At 39.1% G+C, this 21505-nt stretch overlaps 1 protein-coding gene across 1 annotated transcript in view; it reads left to right on the forward strand.

Moving 5' to 3' along the window:
* Positions 1 to 18434, forward strand: part of LOC107739322 (aryl hydrocarbon receptor-like) — a 38085-nt gene extending 19651 nt beyond the window's left edge. Inside the window, exons 3-11 of the mRNA XM_016551409.1 lie at positions 4281 to 4396; positions 7290 to 7379; positions 8451 to 8577; positions 9753 to 9874; positions 11564 to 11766; positions 11889 to 11998; positions 13051 to 13192; positions 13375 to 14869; positions 17346 to 18434. Of these exons, the coding sequence (XP_016406895.1) occupies positions 4281 to 4396; positions 7290 to 7379; positions 8451 to 8577; positions 9753 to 9874; positions 11564 to 11766; positions 11889 to 11998; positions 13051 to 13192; positions 13375 to 14869; positions 17346 to 17507 (2567 nt within the window). The 3' untranslated portion in view covers positions 17508 to 18434. The remainder of the gene's footprint in view (positions 1 to 4280; positions 4397 to 7289; positions 7380 to 8450; positions 8578 to 9752; positions 9875 to 11563; positions 11767 to 11888; positions 11999 to 13050; positions 13193 to 13374; positions 14870 to 17345) is intronic.
* The last annotated feature ends 3071 nt before the right edge of the window (positions 18435 to 21505 follow it).

The following is a 21505-nucleotide window of genomic DNA, read 5'->3' on the forward strand; positions in this document are numbered from 1 at the left end:
ATCGTTCAGGGGTATCGAAGTCAAGGTATCGGTATCGATATCGAAAATTTTTGAACGATACCCAGCCCTAAACATAATACTGTTATGTTAATTATTTTAATTCTTTCGTTTTTTAACAATATAATATATTAACTCATATATATATATATATATATATATAAACTTATTTTAACATTTCTATTTTTTAGAATTAATATAATATTTTAATATTTATTTGTTAAAATTGTAAAACTTTATCTCTTCCTTCTTCCTACTACTAATATCTTAATGCTGACGTTTGAATTACCTCATTCATGTTTCCCCGCAGCTGTTTTGACTCCGTCAGTAAACCCACAAGAAATCAAGCCAAAACGTTTAGCACAGGTTTTCCAGAGCCTCCGTCCCCAGAGATGCTGCACGCTCAGGGACGCAATGTGCATTGTCCCACAACAGCACAGCTCCATAAACACAGTAAAACCCTCACAGCACGAGCATTCGGACGAGCCCGGAAACCCTTCGAATCCCCTCCGAAGGGAATCACTAACTCATCTGTCACCTAATGTACGGCAACACTCGCCTATATGCATTTCAAGTGCTTACAGCATACATTAAGAATGCCTTTAAGAAAATAAAGCCTTTAAGAACATTGATTATTTTGCAGTGCAGAAATATGTAATGGTCTTATAAATACGCTAAGAATATACCGTATTGGCCCGAATATAAGACGACCCTGATTATAAGACAAATATTTTGCATAAAGAAAACTTTTTAAATATTTTTAATTATAATATTTTTATTTATAATTTATTTTTAGGTATTATTATGTTTGTTGTTATGTACAGTTTTTGGTTCACTTTTTTGTATTATTATTTTGATTTTGGGTGAAATGTGACCTGGATGTGCTCATAATCTCTTCGTTTTCATGTTTTTGTTGCTCATTTGCTTTCATTTGTAAATGACGCAGTGTCATTGGCATACATACATGTGTTGTTGCGTGCAGAGTTGGGTCTCTGTTTGGTTGTGGCCCTTCACCCTTTGTCTCCAGCTCTTTGAGATAGGAGCTAAAGATCCTGAGAAAAAGGCCTTAAACATCCCGTCGCTCTTTGAAGCATATAAGAAGGATTGTCAGGGGCACCAAAACGCTCTTATCCTCCTGTTTTCAGCACTAACTGCTGCTATGCTTGCTATGGTCATAACAAAGCCTAATCTTCTAAAATATGCTATGCTAAAAACATTTGCGTGACTGACAGGCAGCTACTTTATAATGCTAGCATATGTAAATTAAAATAAACAACCAAAAAAAATGTAAATATAGAATATGAAAATATAAAATAAAATAATATATAAAATATAACATAAATAAATAAATATAAAATAAAATAATATATAAAATAAAATAAATAAATATTTAATAATATAAAAAAATAGTTCTCCATTGGGACACCAAGGTTTAACAAAAAACATAAATGTTTAGAAAAATTGTTGTCCGCTTTATTATGAAGTGATTAACCTGTCCAGATGAATTATGTAAATTATTTTAACTCTTTATTCTTTCACAAAAATATTTTTTTAAATAATATAGATATTTTTATGTTAATTAAAATATGTCTCAAGGAATAACGTCAACCTCTTTGTCACTCATTGTATCATGTCTTGACAGCGGTCAGGGGTCATGACAGGTCATGCGTCAGGACTATTAAAAGGGTCAGGTTGCTGCAGGAGAACAAAAGGAGCCAAATGTAATCATCAAAATTAGTTTTCATGACATCTAGAGGCATTTGCTTGAGTGAGTTTTTGGTTATGGAAATAATTGGTGTAAATAGTAGTTCAGCTATTGTGGACATTTTTGGACAATAACAACAAACAAATGTTCGCAACTGTGCTGAGCACTTCACAGGTTTAATATCAGCCACAAGATGCTAATAAAATATGACAAATTTGCTTATGTCGTTGCTAGATTGTTAGGAGCGAGAGCGAGGTGACCTTTCTCTCACCGTGCCCAAATGCGTTTTCCACGTATGTTCTCACAAGTGAAAAGTGCTTCCTCTTTCCTTTTCTGTCTCTCTCTTTCTCTCTGTCAGTGCAAAAGCTTTTCATATCCCTGTTCTCCTGGCCTGGCCTGTCTCTCTCCATTTCCCCTGTCGTTTGTAGGTCAGTTCCTCCACTAATGCTCAAAAGAGTTTGTCTTGTCCTGAGAGAGGGCCACACAGAGCAAATCCATTAATGGCCACGACGAAAACAGCACAGACTCATTTTTAGAGCGCGTATTGAAAACTAAGTAGAAGAAAGTATGGCATACCTTAAATTACATTTTAAGCAATTTTTGGATGTTAAAATTGTTTTTTCCTGTCAGTTTAATATATTTGTATAATTAATTATAGTTTAACGTATTTCTATAGGTTGAGATCCTTGAATCACTGTGTTTCTGTGGCTCTATAATTGCTCTGTTTGTTTAAAAATTCCGACCAGCCTGGCATGGCAACAGTGGCTCAGCCAATGGCGTGAGTTTGGGGCGGGGCCATCTGTCCGCCTGACCAATGGCAGAGTGTATGGGAAACCTGTTTGAAAACGCTCCGATTACTATCGTAACCTCGGTTCCCTGAGAGCGGGAACGAGACATCACGGAGATATTTCTCCGTTATGGGAACTCCTTCCCTTCCAACCTTTCCTGAAGGGGGGAAAGTGCTGCATCCATGTACTTCGAGAAAGTGCGCGGGGCCAAAGCCAGCCTGAACGGGAGAACAGAGTATTGGTACGCTGTGCCCTCGAAAGCAAACCTCAGAAAGCGTCTGTGATGCGGTGCTATCTGAATGTGAAAGTATGCGTCCTTTAAATCCACGGACGCAAACCAGTCCCCGGGGCGAATTTGCGCCAGGATTTGTTTCAGCGTTATCATCCTGAAAGGACGCTTGCAAAACGCTCTGTTGATGGGCCTGAGATCTAGAATCGGGTGGAGTCCCCCGTCTCTTTTGGGTACCACGGAATAGCTCGCTGGGAGGGACTCATTCTATCGCTCCTTTTTCGAGCAGACTGCATACCTCTTGTCTCAGAACCAGGGCGTTTCGGGGCAATGTTAGAGACTGCACCACGCCATTGAAACGGGGTGGTCTGCGTCTGAATTGAAGGGTATACCCACGCTCTATCACACCGAGTAGCCAGTGTGAGATTCCCGGAATAACTTCCCACACGCTCAGGAACTGACATAGCGGCTTTTGCGGCTTGGTCGTTGGATGCGCCGGCGAGTGTGTGGGCGGCGGCTCTGCACTGCTCTGAGGCGGGGCGAGTGGCACCGCATTGACTGAGTGAGGAGGAAATAGCTCTTTTTGTGATAATGTATGCATTTTTATTGAATGAACATCCAACACACAAACATTTGAAAACATGAGCTTGTGGCGCTTGGGAGCCGAGCCGCTCACGCACTCTCCTCCTCTCTTCAGACCGTCAGGACGACGGCTTAGCCGCCGGCGGTGGGCGAGAGTCACGTTGCGGGCTCCTACGCAGGCCGTGGCGTTTCCTCCCGGGACCCCACGCCTTCCTCCGGAAATCCGGCTCCTGGCGAGGAGCAGTAACGTTAGCCGTCACCGCTGCGGTTGCTGGCCTGGGGTTATCCCTCCGCTGGGAAGAGCCAGGTGCATAGGACTTCAGGAAAGGTTGGAAGGGAAGGAGTTCCCATAACGGAGCAATATCTCCGTGATGTCTCGTGAAAGCTCGAGAGGGAACTGTATTTTAACTGAATAGAACATAATTTAACTAATGGAGACTGTTGGGTAAAATCTCTGCTTCTAAGATTTTAATTCTTGTGTTTCTTCTCAACGATGTCTCAATCTCTGCTCAGTTTCTGTAAAATCTGTAATAAAGTCAGAGATCTCAATATGAACTCAAAGACTTGAAGACTTAAAGGGTTAGTTCACCCGAAAATGAAAATTCTGTCATTAATTACTCACCCTTCATGTCGTTCTAAACCCGTAAGACCTCCGTTCATCTTCGGAACACAAATTAAGATATTTTTTATGAATTATGAGAGCTCTGTGACCCTCTCATAGACAGCAACGTAATTACCACGATCAAGGTCCAGAAACGTAGCAAGGAGATCGGTAAAATAATTCATGTGACATCAGGGGTTCAGGGGTCTCTGACATCAGGGGTCTCCTCTGCGTCACCCTGGTGCCATTTTGGAGAGTATCCACTGAACATACATATACAGTAGTGAGTAATAGTGATGCTTCACTTAATAAACACTGCTAACTATAGTCGTACAACATACATTATGTAAATATTTATTTATCTTTTTCTGTCAACAGTCACTCTGAAAAACCACAGCTGCAATGGTTTGTCAGCAAACAACAGTAACCATGACAACAGTAAAGCAACAGGATTGGTTGATGGCTGGCTGCATGAAGGAGAGCTCCTACTACAGGTCAGAAGGACAAACACGTGTGTGTGTGTGTGTGTGTGTGTGTGTGTGTGTGTACCTGTTTTTCTATTCTGGTGAGTACTTAAACCTGAATACACACAGACTCATGGGGACTCGTGTCACGGTGGGGACCTAAATTGAGGTCCCCACGGGTAAACAAGCTAATAAATCTCACTCAATGAAGTTTTTTGAAAATCTAAAAATGCAGAAAGTTTCCTGTGAGGGGTAGGTTTAGGGCTAGGGTTGGTGTAGGGCAATAGAATATACAGTCTGTACAGTAGAAAAACAATTACGCCTATGGAATGTCCCCACAAGGATAGCAAACCAGACATGTGTGTGTGTGTGTGTGTGTGTGTGCGTGCGTGCGTTCGTGCGTGTGTGTGTGTGTGTATGGCGTCCATGTGCCTTCATAGCATGTTATAAAGAGACGTTTTAAACAATGTCCTGGAGAGGAGAAAAGAGGAGAGGCTATTTCTGCCCAGCCTTGTTCTCGTTTCAGACACTTAGGCATGAATAATGCACATATAGAGATCTCATGTATTATAAAGGAAGGATAAAATAAGAGGTAAAAGTATTCTCTTATTCTACTTTATTTATAAATTTTTTTTACTTTGAAAGTTTTGCTCTGTCCATCCGGTGACTAAGAACTTTGAACCACCTGTCCACTCACATCTGTGTTTTCATTTCATCACACATGCTTTCACATTCTAATTATCCTTTATCTTTCATTCCTGTCTATTTCATCCTTCCTTTCTTCCTTCTTTGCTTCCTTCCTTCCTTGCTTCCTTGCTTCTTTCTGTCTTTTCCTTCCTTTCTTTACTCCTATTTCTTCTTTCCTTTCTTTCGGTCTGTTTTGCCTTACTTTCTGTCTTCTATCGATACATGCCTTCCTTCCTTCCTTCTTTCCATTCTTCCTTTGCTTCTTCCTTTTTTACATCCATCGATCCATCTCTTCTTTACTTCCCTCCTGTCATGCTCCTTCCTTCCTGTTATCTTCCTTCTTTCCTTCCTTCCTGTCATGTGCTACCTTTCTTCCTGTTATTTTCTTTTCTTCCTTGCTTCTTCCCTTATTTCCTTCCATCGATCCATTCCTCTTCCTTTCTTCCTTCTGTCCTTGCTTTACTTCCTTCCTTCGTTCCTTCCTATCTATCTATCTATCTATCTATCTATCTATCTATCTCAGCTCTGTTGTTTCTCTGCTTCATACTCTACCTCATACTCTCTCTCTCTCTCTCTCTCTCTCTCTCTCGCACTGTCTCCCCTGTGTTCTGTATAGTTGTGTGTGTGTTGTGTGTGCTGGACTGTGAACGATGCAGTGGTACATATTTGATAGTAATGCTTCCTGACTGCACATCCTCCCTCCCCCTCCTGCCCCGCAAGAGCCCCATGTGGGCTGTTCTGCCAACCAACAAGCCGAAATATTTATTCTGAGCGCTGCTACTCGACCATGTTTTCTGAGTGTGTTTGGACCAGGTGTGCATGTATGAATTAGTATGCGTGTGCATGTGTGTGTGTGTGTGTGTGTGTGTGTTGGTATGCAATGCAGATGTTCAGGCAAATGAGAGGGAAGGTATAATAAGAGGGAAGATATAACCCTATAAACTGCTGTACCATTCATGATGGGGTAACGCACACTAATTCTTGAGGCTTATTTGTTGATGTTACCACACTGCAGCACATTATTATGTACATATTATCTGGCAAAAACAATCACAGATTAAAGTGGAAGAGATGATTTAATGATTTATTGCTTGTTACCTTATCATATCATTTTAGGTTAAAGGGTTCAGTTTGCATTTAGAAAGTGTTTGCAACACAAACACAAGCACAGCCTAAATAAAACATTCGTAGGATTTCAAGAGAGCCCTTATTTACACTCAGACCGAAGTACAGTGTTGCACTTTGGGGCTTCTCTGTGAATCTGTGTTTGTTTTCTTCTTATTAATGTTATTAAAAGAACCATTTTCCATGTTGTAGTATTTATAGTAATTTTTTTCCCATGATATCGACATATAATGTTAGTCTAGGTTTCAGAATTTAACAGTAATTTAGTTTTATTTTATATTTAATTTCAAATTATAAATGTATTTCACATTTTTAAGAATGTTCTCAAAAGAATCGGGTACTTGTAAAAAGTGAAAAAATTATACCAACATACTTATTTGACTGTCACACTCAGTGCTTGAGGGTTTTATCGATGGTAGATTTGTATACACAGTTACACAGTTGTTTTTGTATTGTCTGTGGATGTGTCAGATTACCATAATTACAGATCCACACTTAGAGCCCACCAGATGGTGATGAGCTGCAAAATCCCCTCCACAAAAATACACACACAGAACAAGATGTCATACGCTAGTGTACTCAAATAACTGTACTTGTAGCACATATAAGGAAAAAATGTCTCTCCTTTCAGTTAAATTTTGTTTCAGTTTATGACTAGCTTAAACAAATGACTATTGGACATTTTTCAAAAATTGGTTGATATGCTCTGTACCAACTTCCTTTTAATAGGAAATACATCAACACAGAAAAGAAAACTGTACTTGTCAAGCCATTTTGGGGTTCTTTAAAAAACAAATTGAGAGAATAATGTAGTGATTCATTTAAAAAGCAGGTTTTCAATCAGCTATGGAAGTCAGAAAAAGTCAGAATTGCGAGATGTAATTGTAGAATTCTGAGAAAAAAGTCAGAATTGCAATTGTGATATATAAACTTGGAATTCCAAGAAAAAAAATTCTGAATACTGGGTTTATATCTAACAATTCTGACTTTTTTTTTACCTTTTCTATTTTTTTATTCTTTGGCAGAAACAGGCTTCCATAATCTTCTTTATGACCAATAAAGTAATAATTGTATTTCCTGTGTTTGTTCGTTCATTTGTTTATGGTCACAGGCTCTTAATGGCTTTGTGTTGGTGGTCACTGCTGAGGGGATCATTTTCTACTGTTCTCACACCATCCAGGATTACTTAGGATTCTACCAGGTAATTATCCTTCTCAACAGTCTCTTACATAAACACATATGTATCATATAGCCACTGTTCTAATACTAATCCAATAGACAGCAGAATTACAGTCAGTATATTTGGGATATGAATTTTGGGATTGGATTTTGCTATATATTTCCTCATGAAATACCAACAAAACATATATTGTTTCAACACGTTTATCTTTTAAAAAGTGTAAAAATGCTACTTTGACGCGTCGCTCTTGGTGCAAATAGGCCTTTATTTTGTAGTAGGGCTACTTATGCACTTAAATTATGTCCAAACCAGGCATGACGTAATGAGTTTGCAGGTGACACAGTTTTAATCTGATTGATAAGGATGCCCTGTACGTACACTTTCCCAGAATCAGAATTACGTCAGACTCACCTGTTGGATAACCATTCCATACTTCTTCTCACCTCTATTCTTAGTGCACACACACACACACACACACATACATACACACATATATATATATACTCATCAGATCTGCCTAATGCTGATTAATACTGCAGCGTCTCTCTCGAGCAGCAGTTTGAATGCGGGAGAATTTGAATGCGCTTAATCAAACAGGCTTTACTCTGAGATTCAGTCTGGCACAGCATAATCCAATTCATTATAATTTACTTACGAATTATCCAACTGTGACGTCACTATATTTGTTTACTTTCTGTGCTTACGATGTCCTCCTTTTGTTCGTATGAATGTGTTTAGACAAGAAAAGAGGGAATTTGATAGCAGGTCAAAGTTGATGCTGTCAGAAATAAGCCATTTTTCAGTGAATAAAGTAATTTCAGAGATTTTAAAATATATTCCAGTAGAAAACAATTATTTGAAATTGTAATAAGATTTCAAAATATTACTGTTTTTACTGGATTTTTTATCAAATAAATGCAGCCTTAAGCATGAGAGACTTCTTTCAAAAACATTAAAAACCTTACAGATCCCAAACATTACTTTACATATTTGTAGTTGGTCCTGAAACTTTTTAAAACCATAAAGTGATGTTACATCCTTTCAACTTAATTCTCTCACACTGTCCCTCTTCATTTGTCCTCAGTTACCCAGACAGATGTGATGCATCAAAATCTGTTTGAACTCATTCATACTGAAGACCAGCAGGCCTTCAGACGCAACTTACACTGGGCCTTGAACCCGCCTCCAACCAGCACGCAGACAGAAGAATCACCACAAGGTCAGGAAATACATCATTTTATATCATGGTAGCACTATATTGAGTTATTTTTGCCTGAAATTCTGCAAAAAAAAGGACTTATATTATTTTAATATTTTAATTATTCATAACAAATTAATGATAAAAGAACCAAAACTTTTAAGCGAATATTCAAATGAATAGTTTACTGAGAAAAAGAGAGTTTTTTATTTTTATTTTTTTATTTTTGAAAAAATGAGAGGGGGAGGGTGGTCTGACCTTTAGTGGAAGCTCCTGGAGTTGCAAAATAAATGTTATGGTCACTAAAATGTCCATTTTAATTAAGGATAACAGCAAACAGAAAGGAAAAAAACAGAAACAGTGGTTAGTGGATAATTCAGTGATGACCTCCAGTTGAAAAAGTCACACTACTGAGACTCTAAGGGTGCTTACACACCTGTAGATCGATTACTTTGTTACAAAACAGGGATTCAAATTATTACAATGTTGTTTTTAATTTTTGGCGCGGTTCGCTTTCACACGGCAAAGTTTCTAAACGGACCAAATTTGTTAATACAAGTCACACGTGAGTAAACTGTTCTCTCATTGGTCAAAGTTCCACGGTTTATTTTCTGGGATTCCACCGCTGTCACGGCTGTCATCCGTCAGGATGGAACGACAAAAGCTTCGCGGGCTTATTGTTGGGTTTTTTGGTAGCTGTCGTTATATTAATTTATCATTTTGAGCAGGAGTCCAGGATTCATCGGGAAAACATTTTTTAAAATGCACCTACTAGGAAGAAGAGCAATAAAACGGAATTATAAAATAAAAAAGTGCGCTTTGATTTTGAATGGCGAAGACGTGCTCACCCAGAGACATTCACAGGTTCATTTAGAGATTTTAGTAAAACAACAAAGCTAATGCTTTTCACGGAACTTACTTAATTACCCATTATACATTGTGATATAGCCTGGTTCGTTGGTCCGTTAGATTGGATTGCTTTCTCACTACAACCGAACCGCTCCAGAGTTCGTTTTCAATCGAGCCGAGACCACCTCGTTCAGGCGATCTCGGACCGATTGTTTTGGCGCGGATCTGGGTGCAATTGCCGTGTTCACATATGCCCAGACGAACCGAGCTAAGGGTGGAAACGCGCCAGGTTCTGAAACAACGGGCCAGGTGTGAAAGTACCCTAAGTTCTTTTTTGTTTCTCTTAGATGGAGATCCTGCCCCTGTGACATGCAACCCTGACCAGCTGCCTCCCGAAAACTCCTCTTTCCTGGAGAGAAATTTCGTCTGTCGTTTCCGTTGCCTCCTAGACAATTCTTCGGGATTCCTGGTCAGTGTCAAATAGCTAAAGCTTTTATTTTGCTCTCAAAACCTAATGAGTTGCCTACACATGAACTATGGAAATACTGTTGGAATTTTAATATTAGTATGATGGAAAATATCTTGCTATTCAAAGTCTCTAAGCCCCGATGTTCCAGATTACAGAGTGAGTTAGCATCTAGGTTAGTGGAGCTAACTTTGTGTTGGATTGCGCCTCTAGCAGCCACAGAGATCAGAATTTTTGGAACACCTCTGTAATCCGTCTTAAAGGAGCAATAGGGTCATGTGAAACAGGTTTTAATTTGTCCTAGAAGAAATAGAGCATAATAGCGAGAACCTGTTCTTGTTAGCATAAATTAAAGCTAATTTGAAGAAAGCCAGGCTTTAGCTACAGTATGGAGCGCAATAGTAACCACCAGCTCTTTCAGCTGTCTTTATTCCAAAAGTATTTTTCCCATTCATTCTTTTTTTGCTAATCTTGGCATTGTGGTAGTGAAGAGATACGTATGCGTGCAAAGCTCACTACTGCACTAATTCTCTGTACTCTAGCCCTTTATTTCTTCAGTCTCCCTCTTTTACTTTCTTTCCCCTCCACTCCATCTTTACCAAATCCATCTCCCTCAAGAATAGCATGACTACACTTAATTTGTCAGGAGCGGAACGCTAACAGGGGTCTCCCCATGTGTTCAGAGAAATTCATTAGCATGAGCTATAAATATGAGCAACCTCAAACTCTTTTCCATTATGTTTTTTTTTTTTTTTTTGGTCCTTTTGGCATTTTTGAATGCAACTATTATGTTCTCTTGGGAGGTTCACAATGAACACGTCATTATGTCCAATTAGCTTCCATCATGATTATTTAATTGACACACCGCCAACTTGGAAATTCATGCTGAAAGCTTCATTTTTATTTGCGCCAAATGAAATATAGTTTGACTAACGTTTTCCGTTTGTGTATGTGAATGTGTGTCTCTGTATTAATACTTCACAAAGTCAGCCTTACATAAGTAGAACTACTTTAAATCAGGCATTACACAAGACATCACATAATTTACAAGCCTTAAAGGAACAGCTCACCCAGAAATTAAACAACAACAAAAATAGGTTATCAAGAGTGCCTTCCAGCCACAAAATATATTGTATTGTAGTTTTATGTTTGTGCATATTCATAAGTGGCACTAAATTAATTATGGCTAACATACATAAAACACTCACTTTTAGATGGCTTAATCTCCGCCAGTCAGAACAAAAGTTGTAAGGTTGACTAACCAATCACAAACAAGCAAACATTCAGATATGACACATTGTGGTCATAGCCTTCATTAATAGATGACCTGGATTGAGTTCTATTGCCCACACTGAGTCAGAGACAAATTATGTGGTTTGCCAAGGGCACGGCAACAAAATCATTCAGCTCCAGCTGTGTATGTTCATATATCACGTGTATCGGTTATGTACGTCTTTCATGCAAATGCATTTTGACATAATTTTTTGCATGTCATATTTTTATTATTCTTGTTTGTTTGCTCTTTTTGTAGTAGTTGCCATGCATTTGAAACATATAATTATTAGATGAAATTCCATATTTAAATTAATGTCCACTTTCACATTTTTCACGTTATGCCTTTTTTAAGTTTATTTATTTATTTTTTTGTATAGTACAAATTCCAATATTCATTGTCATTTATGCCCCATTAAGGCCTTGAATCTTCAAGGACGTCTGAAATTCCTGCATGGACAGAACAGGCGTTTGGATGACGGAGGCCAAATGCCACCCCAGCTTGCCCTGTTTGCCATAGCGACACCCCTACAGCCTCCTTCCATAATGGAGATCCGAACCAAGAACATGATTTTCAGAACCAAACACAAGTTGGACTTCACCCCAATGGCCTGTGATGCTAAGTAATGATGGACGTTTCTTTTGAAAGAGTTGTAACGTGCATTGTATACACATGTTTATATATCCATAAGTACAATAGAAAATTATGTAAGAATCACTGATGTTGGTTTTGCCTTTGTTGTAGGGGTAAAATCGTTCTTGGCTACACCGAGGCAGAGCTGCGAGTTCGTGGTTCAGGGTACCAGTTCATCCATGCAGCTGATATGCTCTATTGTGCTGAGAACCATGTCAGGAGTAAGATTTTCAGATGTGTCATTTTGGAGTTTTATTGTTCAAGAAAGTCAAATTCAGCCTAAAGAAACTTATGTTGAAAATGCTACATAACTAATAATGTGATTGACTGAATTACGTGAAAATTAAGAAACAGCTATGATGAGCTGTCTTTCTGCTGATGCATGCTGACATTGTTGCCAAAGGCTTTGTGTCTAAAATAAACTAGTGACACTAAAAGACATGAGCAGTGTGCTCTTAGGCAAATACTTGAACAAGTGACAGTATTTTCATTCAGCTTGGTTCACAGGAGATAATCTATAGATGTTATCACAGGAAGTGAAATCGACTGATATTATCAATTGTATGGACTTTTGAATTCTGATTATTCTGTGATGGTCTATAGCAAGAAGTGTAAAAAAGAGACAGACAGAGCAAGAGACAGGAGGAGGAATGTTTTCCCATAATCCCATAGATCAGGGGTGGCGAACTCCGGTCCTGGAGAGCCGCAGCCCTGCAGAGTTCAGCTCCAACCCTAATGAAAACTCACCTGCCTGTAGCTTCCTTCTAACCGTTCAGACCTCGATTAGCTTGTTCAGGTGTGTTTGATTAGGGTTGAAGCAAAACTCTGCAGGGCTGCGGCACTCCAGGACCGACGTTCGCCACCCCTGCCATAGATCAGTGGTTCTCAAACCTGTCCTGGAGTACCCCCAGCCCTGCACATTTTGTATGTCTCCCTCATCTATCACACCTGATTCAACTCATCAGCTCATTAGTGGAGACTGCAAGACCTGAAGTGGGTGTGTCAGATATAGGGAGACATACAAAATGTGCAGTGCTGGGGGTACTTCATGGAGAGGTTTGAGAACCACTGCCATAGATTATGGAGGAGATTGGATAAATCCTTGATTTTAGGAGTAGAGGGACATGTGAACTAGAGCCTTAAATCCAGTAAAATCAGTAAATCAATATGGAGCCAACATCTATTAGCAGAAAAAAGCAACAAGGCAGAAAAATCTGATGTGTATGTTTCAACTAATAACTGGGTTTAAATACTGTTGCATTGTCTATTGCAGTGATCAAGACTGGAGAAAGCGGCCTGACTGTTTTTAGACTGCTTACAAAGGACAACCACTGGAAATGGGTACAAGCTAACGCTAGACTTGTCCACAAAAACGGCAAGCCTGACTACATCATTGCCACCCAGAGGCCTCTTGTGTAAGTATATTATGGCTAATATCCATTTATATTTCTGCACTAACAATTTACAAAATAGATGTAGTTGATTAACATGCTAGTGTTCACCTTTAAACTGTTAAATAGCATGGTCGAATTAGCAAGATTTTGTTGAATGTACTTCTTACACATCCACTGACAAAGTTTTTTATTCATTTATTCAGAGAAGAAGAGGGTGGAGAGCATTTGAGGAAGCGATCTATGCATCTTCCGTTCACCTTTGCTACTGGAGAAGCTCTGCTGTATCAAATCAGCTACCCCATGCCAGGTTTCTCTGACATCCTTCAGGGCAAAGGCAAGAACAACAAAACCAAAAAGAGCAAGGTGGACAAAAGTTCAAAGGATGATCTGGACCCAAGTTCTTTGCTGGGAGCCATGATGAGACAGGATGAGTCTGTTTACGTTTGCCAGCCTGCTATGGAGCCTAGAATGTCATTCCACAGTAGCCTCTTCAGTGAGCAAGGAGAGACTAGCACTTTCTCTTCTTCGGCGGAAAATGAAAGTTGGAATCCAGCGCAGAATGGTGTAACTGCAGTCTCCAAACAGGAACCATCCAGTTTTGACCCACTACTGGCAACATTAGACTCTCTGTCCCTGGAAAATGAGGAAAGCTGCTCCAACAGTGAGCTATTCAGTGCCCTGGAAAACCTGGGACTCATCGCAGAGGACCTAGAGCTGCTGCTTCTGGATGAGAGGATGATCCAGGTAGAGATGGATCCGGATTACACCCCATCTCTGAATGATCTTCTCACCAACAACGAAATCCTCTCCTACGTCCAAGACTCACTGGAGAACCGGATCGAGGACTCAACAGATGCTCAAAACTCTGCCGCGGCATTAGATTCTATTGAACCCCCTAAGCCATGTTCTGCTTCCGATTCCGCTTCTCAAATTACTATCTCCATGACTGCTCCTCACGTACCTTTCTGGCCACAAAAACAGATAACACCCATAGTTCATCTCTCACAGCGTATGCAGCAACATCTCAATGGCCAGTCGGTTTGCCACAAAACCGAGAGCTGGATCCAGGCACCTATACCACAGGTGTCTACAGCAGACACTGAGACAACTACGTTTACCCAGCATGATACTTTGTTGGTGAACTCGGTACCAGCTGTACACAATGGACACTGGATTCCTGAACACACACAAGCCAACTTGAACTCTCAACTTGGTGACGAGGTAACAGGAACTAGTAAATCACAATCACATCAATTCCAGTATAAACAGAAAACAGCTGTGGGTAGTGAAACCCCTCCGAACGGGGTCTACAATGATCCCCAGTGGAATGGATATGACTTCACAGACCAGTTGGACACAAATGGACCTTGTTTTCCCAATGGCCAGATGGCACACACACAAACACTGGGTACACATGTTGATTACAATATGACTGACAATTCAGGGGTGGAGTTTACAATGAACATCTGTACAGCTGAGGATGTAGGCCAGTTTAAGGGAGCCATGGCCTCATCTTCATCCTATCAGCAGGGTTATCAGAAACAGCAGCAGCAGCCAAAGGTCGCACCCACTTATTATGCCTCCTATACTAAACAGAACTCCTCTCTGGAGCATATCCTGGGATTAGCCCCACCTTCAAACCTTCCCTCATTGAGAGATTATGGCTCTGAACTGACCCATGACGCCACCCACAGTAAGGTAAGAATTAAGGAAGGATACAGTTGCGCAATGTGATTTAACCAAGTTGGACAAGCTCCTGGATCAACATCCCAAACAAACATATAACAGCCAAACCTTATCCACAACCCCAAGTACACCCTCAACTCCTGATCTCAAATAGGAAATTATTGTGGATGAAAATGTTGTCAAGCCCCTAATCCTAAAAACTGATTGGTCGAAACGAATGTTGTCCTAGAACCATCAAGGATGGATAAGGGAAAAACAAAGGTATTGCAGTAACCCAGGAATGTCCAATCCTACTCTTGGAGAGCCACCTTCCAGCAACGTTTAGCTCTTGTCTTAACTAAACACACCTGAACCAGCTAATAAATGTCTTGAGGATCACTATAAATTTCCATGCAGATGGGTTGGAGCTAAACTCTGCATGAAAGTGGCCCTCCAGGAGCAGGATTGGACATCCCGTTTTTTTATTTACATTGTCAAGGTGGTATAGATTGCTGGCTTAGAAATATTGTGCACTAGAAATTGTATCAAATTGTCTTTAACATTTCACATAATGATAGATACCCTTTTGACCACCCTTCACTACGTTCGATTTTATGTCTACGTGCTCTTTAAACAGCTCGGATTGTCTAGTATTGTAGTTTAAAAGATATTCTGGACTCCAAACCATGAAACGCCCCACTCCACCCCCTCCATATTTCTCATCTTTTTTCCATTGGCCTAAATGCTCACTCTGATCTAATTGTGCTCTGTATAAGGGGCCAAGACCTAATAGGTCATTGCTAATGTGCTGAGATTGCATAATGCACAGTGACAGACCTACAATACAAAGTCTTGGCAGTCTCTGGAGATTCGCCATGGGGCCCCACACAGGTGGATGTTTGCTTTGCCTGCTGTGTTGCTTTATTATGGTGACTGTGGTTAAGATCGTAATCTTCAGCTTAAGAGTGTAAGCTTCCAGGTCAACCCACCAGCATCAGACAGGTTTTTCCGCTATACTGATGGCAGCCAACTATAGCATCTAGTCCATTGTGAAATGGGAGCCTGAGGCTATGAACAAGAGTTAGAGGAAGAGTAGCCTCCACAAAAGGACCGCTCATGCAGCAGGCAATATTCAGAGACCATGGGCTCCTGTCTGCACTAATTTATCCAGACGATCTTGCCTTTCCGCATGTAGGGCACCATGCTGTGGTTCCACATGTAGGGATTGTGTTTTCTGTAGATGGTTAGCAGTGCTTGCTAAGACAAATTTGGTGAATAACTCATCCCTTGTTGTCTGTGCTACTTAAGAATGATATCTTAAATACTGTGTCTTGTTACACTTACAATTCACTGGCAGACAACCGAAACATGAAAATAATACCATAGACTGAAGATCTAGACCCCAAATACTATCATAGATACTTTTGGTTGGACTGTTTTGACTTGGGCCAGTGCACTGCACTGCAAGGCTTTGGCATTGTGGTAGTGACTTTTGCAAAAAAGTGCTGGAGCTACTTTTCCAAAGAAAAAGGGAGGTACAGTTAGAAATAGTGCTGAAATTGGAATGGCGAGGTTAGAAAAATGAATCATCAATGGAAAAGCAAAGTGAAAAAGAAAGAGAGACAATTCATTCCAGCACTACATTCTAGGCTTTGAGTTTTCTGAGTTGTGTGTGTTCAGGGTCATTGCTCTCAGCTGAAAGGAGAATAGAACTTAAATGCCCAGTCAGGCGTGAGCAGCCATGACCTACAATCCAGCATCAACATTACCTCATGCATACTAACACTACACTGTCATATACTATAACTATAGGAGATTTGTGATACAGCCAATGATTTACTTATCATCTGCACAACACATTCCTACATTAGCAAAAAATTATGAGTTGGTAAAATAGCATGCACTGACAAATTATGCCAAGTGATGTAATTTTTAAAAGCTTTTACCCAGCTAATCTTTAAGATTTGTTTTGGTTAGCATGTTGTATGTGGCAGTTTGGAATTTGATTATTTTGATGAGTTCCTCCAAAAACAGCATGGAATTAGTTTTTGTTCCTGATTATGATCCTGGTGAATGTATCTTGTGAAGACCTAAAATGACCCCAGCAAACACAACATCTGCTGTCCAGATGCCACTAACCTGCTTAAATAAGCCACGGCTGTGCTAGTTCTATAAGCTAGCACCATAAGTGAGCTCTGTAATTTGGGTCAATAGCAGAGAAGTTCTTCTAATGCTAATGAAAGGTCATGGTTGCTCGCTGTGGATTTTGTCAATTTTAGTTTGTATTTACACTATATGACTTTCAAAAGCTGTTTTAAGCTAGGCTAACAGAAGCCATGTTTTGGTGCAAACTATTTTCGAAAAACTGCAAAATTATGGAAGGACAATGTTCTTAATTGACATGAAAATGATCATAATGCTAATCATCCTAAAATTGGTACACTTTTAGCTAGCTTTTAGCCATTTAGTTACATACATTCTAACATTTTTTTTGTTTGTTTGTTTCCAGATGGAGACAGGCTTTATACTCAACTCTGCTAGTGTGGCCTACACAGGAAGTTGTTTGGTTCCCAACGGCAATGCAGTGGCCACACCCGGCAACAGTCCTCACCCGCTTCCTGAGCCACTCCCACCTCCCCCTGACACCCAGACCACTGGTTTCTACCTCTGAATACAGATCCATCCCAAAAGATGCCATCAATCAAGAGAGGACTGTCAAACCAAACGTAAAAAATACATAAAAAATTGCAATTTTCAATTTTTTTTTTTTTTTAGGTTTGCTTATCAACTTGAATAAATTAATCTCCTTCTTAATTCAAATGAGCCAGACTGACCTCTGAAATATCAAACCAATTGCTGAATATTCCACACAAGATAATGTGATAGCACTCGCATTTATATTAGTAATTCAGTTATGAATTAATTATGTATTAATTATGTTTGGATTATTTCCATGCTTTGTGAGACGTAGGGAAATTTCTCCAGTTGGCAGATGCAGTTGATCCCAATTTGAGATGGTCCGTCTGTAACAGGTGCATGTTGGGATACGTTTGTGCATAAGTATGTGTGTGATGTCAGTCGCCGTTAATTGGGCCTCATTCAAAATTGTTCACAAAACTATGTTTGCGTGACATGCGATGCAATGTCTGTAAATCACGTAGGAGTGTATGCAGCGTATCGTTCTTACAAAACTGATTGTCTTGAAACGCAGTAAAAGACTTTTTTATGTTTATATGAACAGAAGATTGGGATGTATATTTATTTATGAAAAAAGCAAGGGTGTTACCTTCAGTTTACTGACAGTTTAAAGAATACTTATGTGCGTTGTCAATAATAAAGCAGTTTAGCTATACAAAAAAAGAATGAGACTCTTCTGTAGATGTCACTTGTAGATCTGAATCCTTCACACTATTACATTTTGTGAGATTAGATTTTGGAAAGATGATTCCAGATCAAATGTGTATTGTTCATGTGTATAGTGAATCCAGAACCAACCCAGTCTTGTGACGAACGCGTAATAATTGGTAAGAGTTAACCGGGTAAGTCAGGTAAAGGCATCAAATATGTACATGCAAGTTTTGAATTGTCTCAAATGAAGTAATTATTGTACATTTTGTACGAGCCAACCTGTACAATCTACTACGATTTTTAACATGGTTAACTCTAATTATTATGAGTTTGACATGAGACCATGTTGTCCAGAACTTATCATTAATGCATTTCAAAAACCAGTTCAAGAGCAGTTTTGTTTTGTCCATGAAAAGAGATTCTGGAAGCTTACATTGTTGAATGTGTTGAGTATATTGTAAAGCAGTTAAAAAAGAAAAAGAATATTTCATCAAGGTGCTGCGAGGTGTTTAATGAATAATATTGTTAAATGTTATAGTATTATGAAGTCACAGAGAAAATACATTTCCAGGCCAGCCTCTGTTTTACGTTTCTTTTTTTTAATTCATATATATATATACTGTATTTGCAGACATTTCCTATAAGAGGTATCACTGGCTCGACTATGGATTCAAATTTCTTTTAACATGTATATGAGAAAAGTTTAAAGAGTTTGTAGATAGTCAAGTTATTTCATATTGTTGTAAGCACTATTTTAAAGAGCACTGCAATCTAACCAGGTTTGACTTTTTTCCGGCACAAGATGTAAGGCTTCTAGAGAGATGTTTTCTGGAGTAAATATTGTATATGTTTTTTCAGGTTGTGCATTCTGTTTGTATATTTTAAGAAGTTTTACACTTTAAATGAATAAAAATAACATGGTGCCATACAGGTAAATTTAATTTCCAGAATTTAAATGTTTTACTATTTGCTTAGAAATTGTCATCCATGTCAATGGTTTGCCATGTTTTTGTTTTAGAATCAATCATATTTGTTTTTTTTTAAGGAAACAGTTGGTATCATTCTAGTCAAGTTAAGACAGATTATTCACCATCATTTTAGTTCATTCCTAATACAATGCTATTATGCGTAGCAACATGCTAAAAAAATACTGTAGCAAACGCTGAGCATATTTTGTTTATTGTTCTATTTGGAGTGCCGTAGTGTGTCTAAATAATACAAATCTCTCTCAATGTATCGGTGTGTGATTTCTGCACACTTGTGACGAGATCAGTCACTTGAGAGGAATGCTAACTCTCCTAGGTCTCCCTTTAGCCTTAGCAACAAAAGCAAAACAGAGATGTAGAAAGAGAAGCAGAGAGATCTCTGGAGATGGAGCCAGACAGGGACAGTAAGAGACAGAGAGGAAGTGACTAGGAGTTAGACATGAGTAATGTTTTGGGACTCGCTAACTTTGAACGAATGTTCTGTTAATATTACTAGAAGAATGTTTGTTGATAACTTTCGGAGAACCTTGCCAGAACATTAGCCAAAGTTTCCTGTTAGCTGGGATCTGCTTTCAAAAGAAAGCTTCACCCAAAAATTCTGTTGTTTATTCACCCTCATGTCGTTTCAAACTCTGCTAATCAGCTATTTGGCTAATGACCATAAATGACTAGTTCATAACCATTTTAAACCAGCTACCACTTAGTCCAGCTGGATTTCATCAGGGCTAAGGGGGTTTTAAATTTTTTTCAAGACAAATTACATTCAGAGGTTTTCCAGAAATCTTTTTTTTTTTTTCTAATAAATGACAGACAAAAATGCCATTGTCATAAAACATTCAACTATTTTCAGATGCTACAACCAGTTTTCAGATGCACACAGTTATGTGATCATAAAGGATTGGTGTATTTATTGAAATATTTTAGAAGAAACTGGAAAATGTTTTTTTGGACATGGTACCATGGGTCACACCCAGGGACTTTGCTATGCTGGCAGTTAGCAGCTATGGAGACTGAAAAGTAGGTAGCTACCAAGCTAATGCTTACTAATTTATAAATGAGGAGTTTCAATTAATATTTAATGGCTTTTGTTCATGAATATTAAGTTGTTTGGTCCAAGTGTTTCTTTTGATTTGATACTAGGGTTTCTTTTTAACCATGTAAGTTTTCAAAATAAAAAGTCAACATCATATCAGCTAGCTGTGGTAATATTTACTAGTAGCAACATGCTGGCTAAGTGTGATGTTTGTATTGAAGTTTAGAAGGCTACAGGTTGCCAAATGATGTTAGCTTGTAAAATGTTTACCATTGTTATACCATGGCATTCTTTGAAGTACCAGTAAATACTTCCATATTGTTTATGGTAATCATGTAATACTATGGTATTAATCAAACTACCATAGTATTGCTATGTGATACACTGATATCATGATCTCACCACTGTATTTATTTTTTGTATGGGATGTTGTCTTTCTCTCTCGCCATCTGGCTCTGGCCCCAGACTGAGGTGTCCGCTCATGTTTGGAAGTGCGGATGAGTCGAGTCATCTCCTCTCCGGGAACCCGCGGGCTGCTGTTCACTGTCCGCTTGACTCTCACGCAAGGCTGTCTATCATGTCCCCATGCAACACACCCCGAAAAACAGAGAAAGAAGCTAAGATTTCAACCATTTATTGTCATTACAGCTCTGGAAAGTGTTGTTTCTATCAAACCTTCTCTTTCCCAGGCCTGGCATCGCTTCACGGCGTGTTAACAATGTTGCACTTCTATTTATAGTTTTGTTAGCCAATAAATTTACACACCGCAAAGCTAGCTTCCCAGACACCGATTAAGTTTAGTTTTGGACTAAACTCTGCTATTAACAAAGTGAAGAACTTGGAGCATTTTTACAGTTAGTTGGACTTCTTGGTCCAAACCCAAGCTCCTTACAGGTCCCTTTTCTTCTATTTGCCTCAACACCACTAGCGCTTCTATGAGTGCTAGCATTAGCCATTTACAGTACATTAGTTACAAATCAGAATGAGAAAATGCATAAAATGGCAGCAGTTTTTTACTTCGACTAGTTGAGTAGATAGGGATTGACCTTTCCCTCAGATATTAAACCATTTTGTTGTATTGCCCTTGGTATTTTCAGTGTTTTCATGGCTAATTCACTCCAAATCCCAAGAAAGACTGTTGCTACGCAATACACCTTTTCTTTCTCTCTCTCTTTCTGAATTGTCATCAGTCTGTCAATGGTTATTAGTTCAACTATATCTCACCGACCTCTCTTTTCTTTCCAGCTCAATTGATTTTTTCGGTTTACTGTAAGAGTCTGCTGATGAAAGGAGCAGCCAGCA

This window comes from Sinocyclocheilus rhinocerous, unplaced genomic scaffold (genome assembly GCF_001515625.1).
Source record: "Sinocyclocheilus rhinocerous isolate Xijiao unplaced genomic scaffold, SAMN03320098_v1.1 scaffold945, whole genome shotgun sequence".
Taxonomy (NCBI): Eukaryota; Metazoa; Chordata; class Actinopteri; order Cypriniformes; family Cyprinidae; genus Sinocyclocheilus; species Sinocyclocheilus rhinocerous.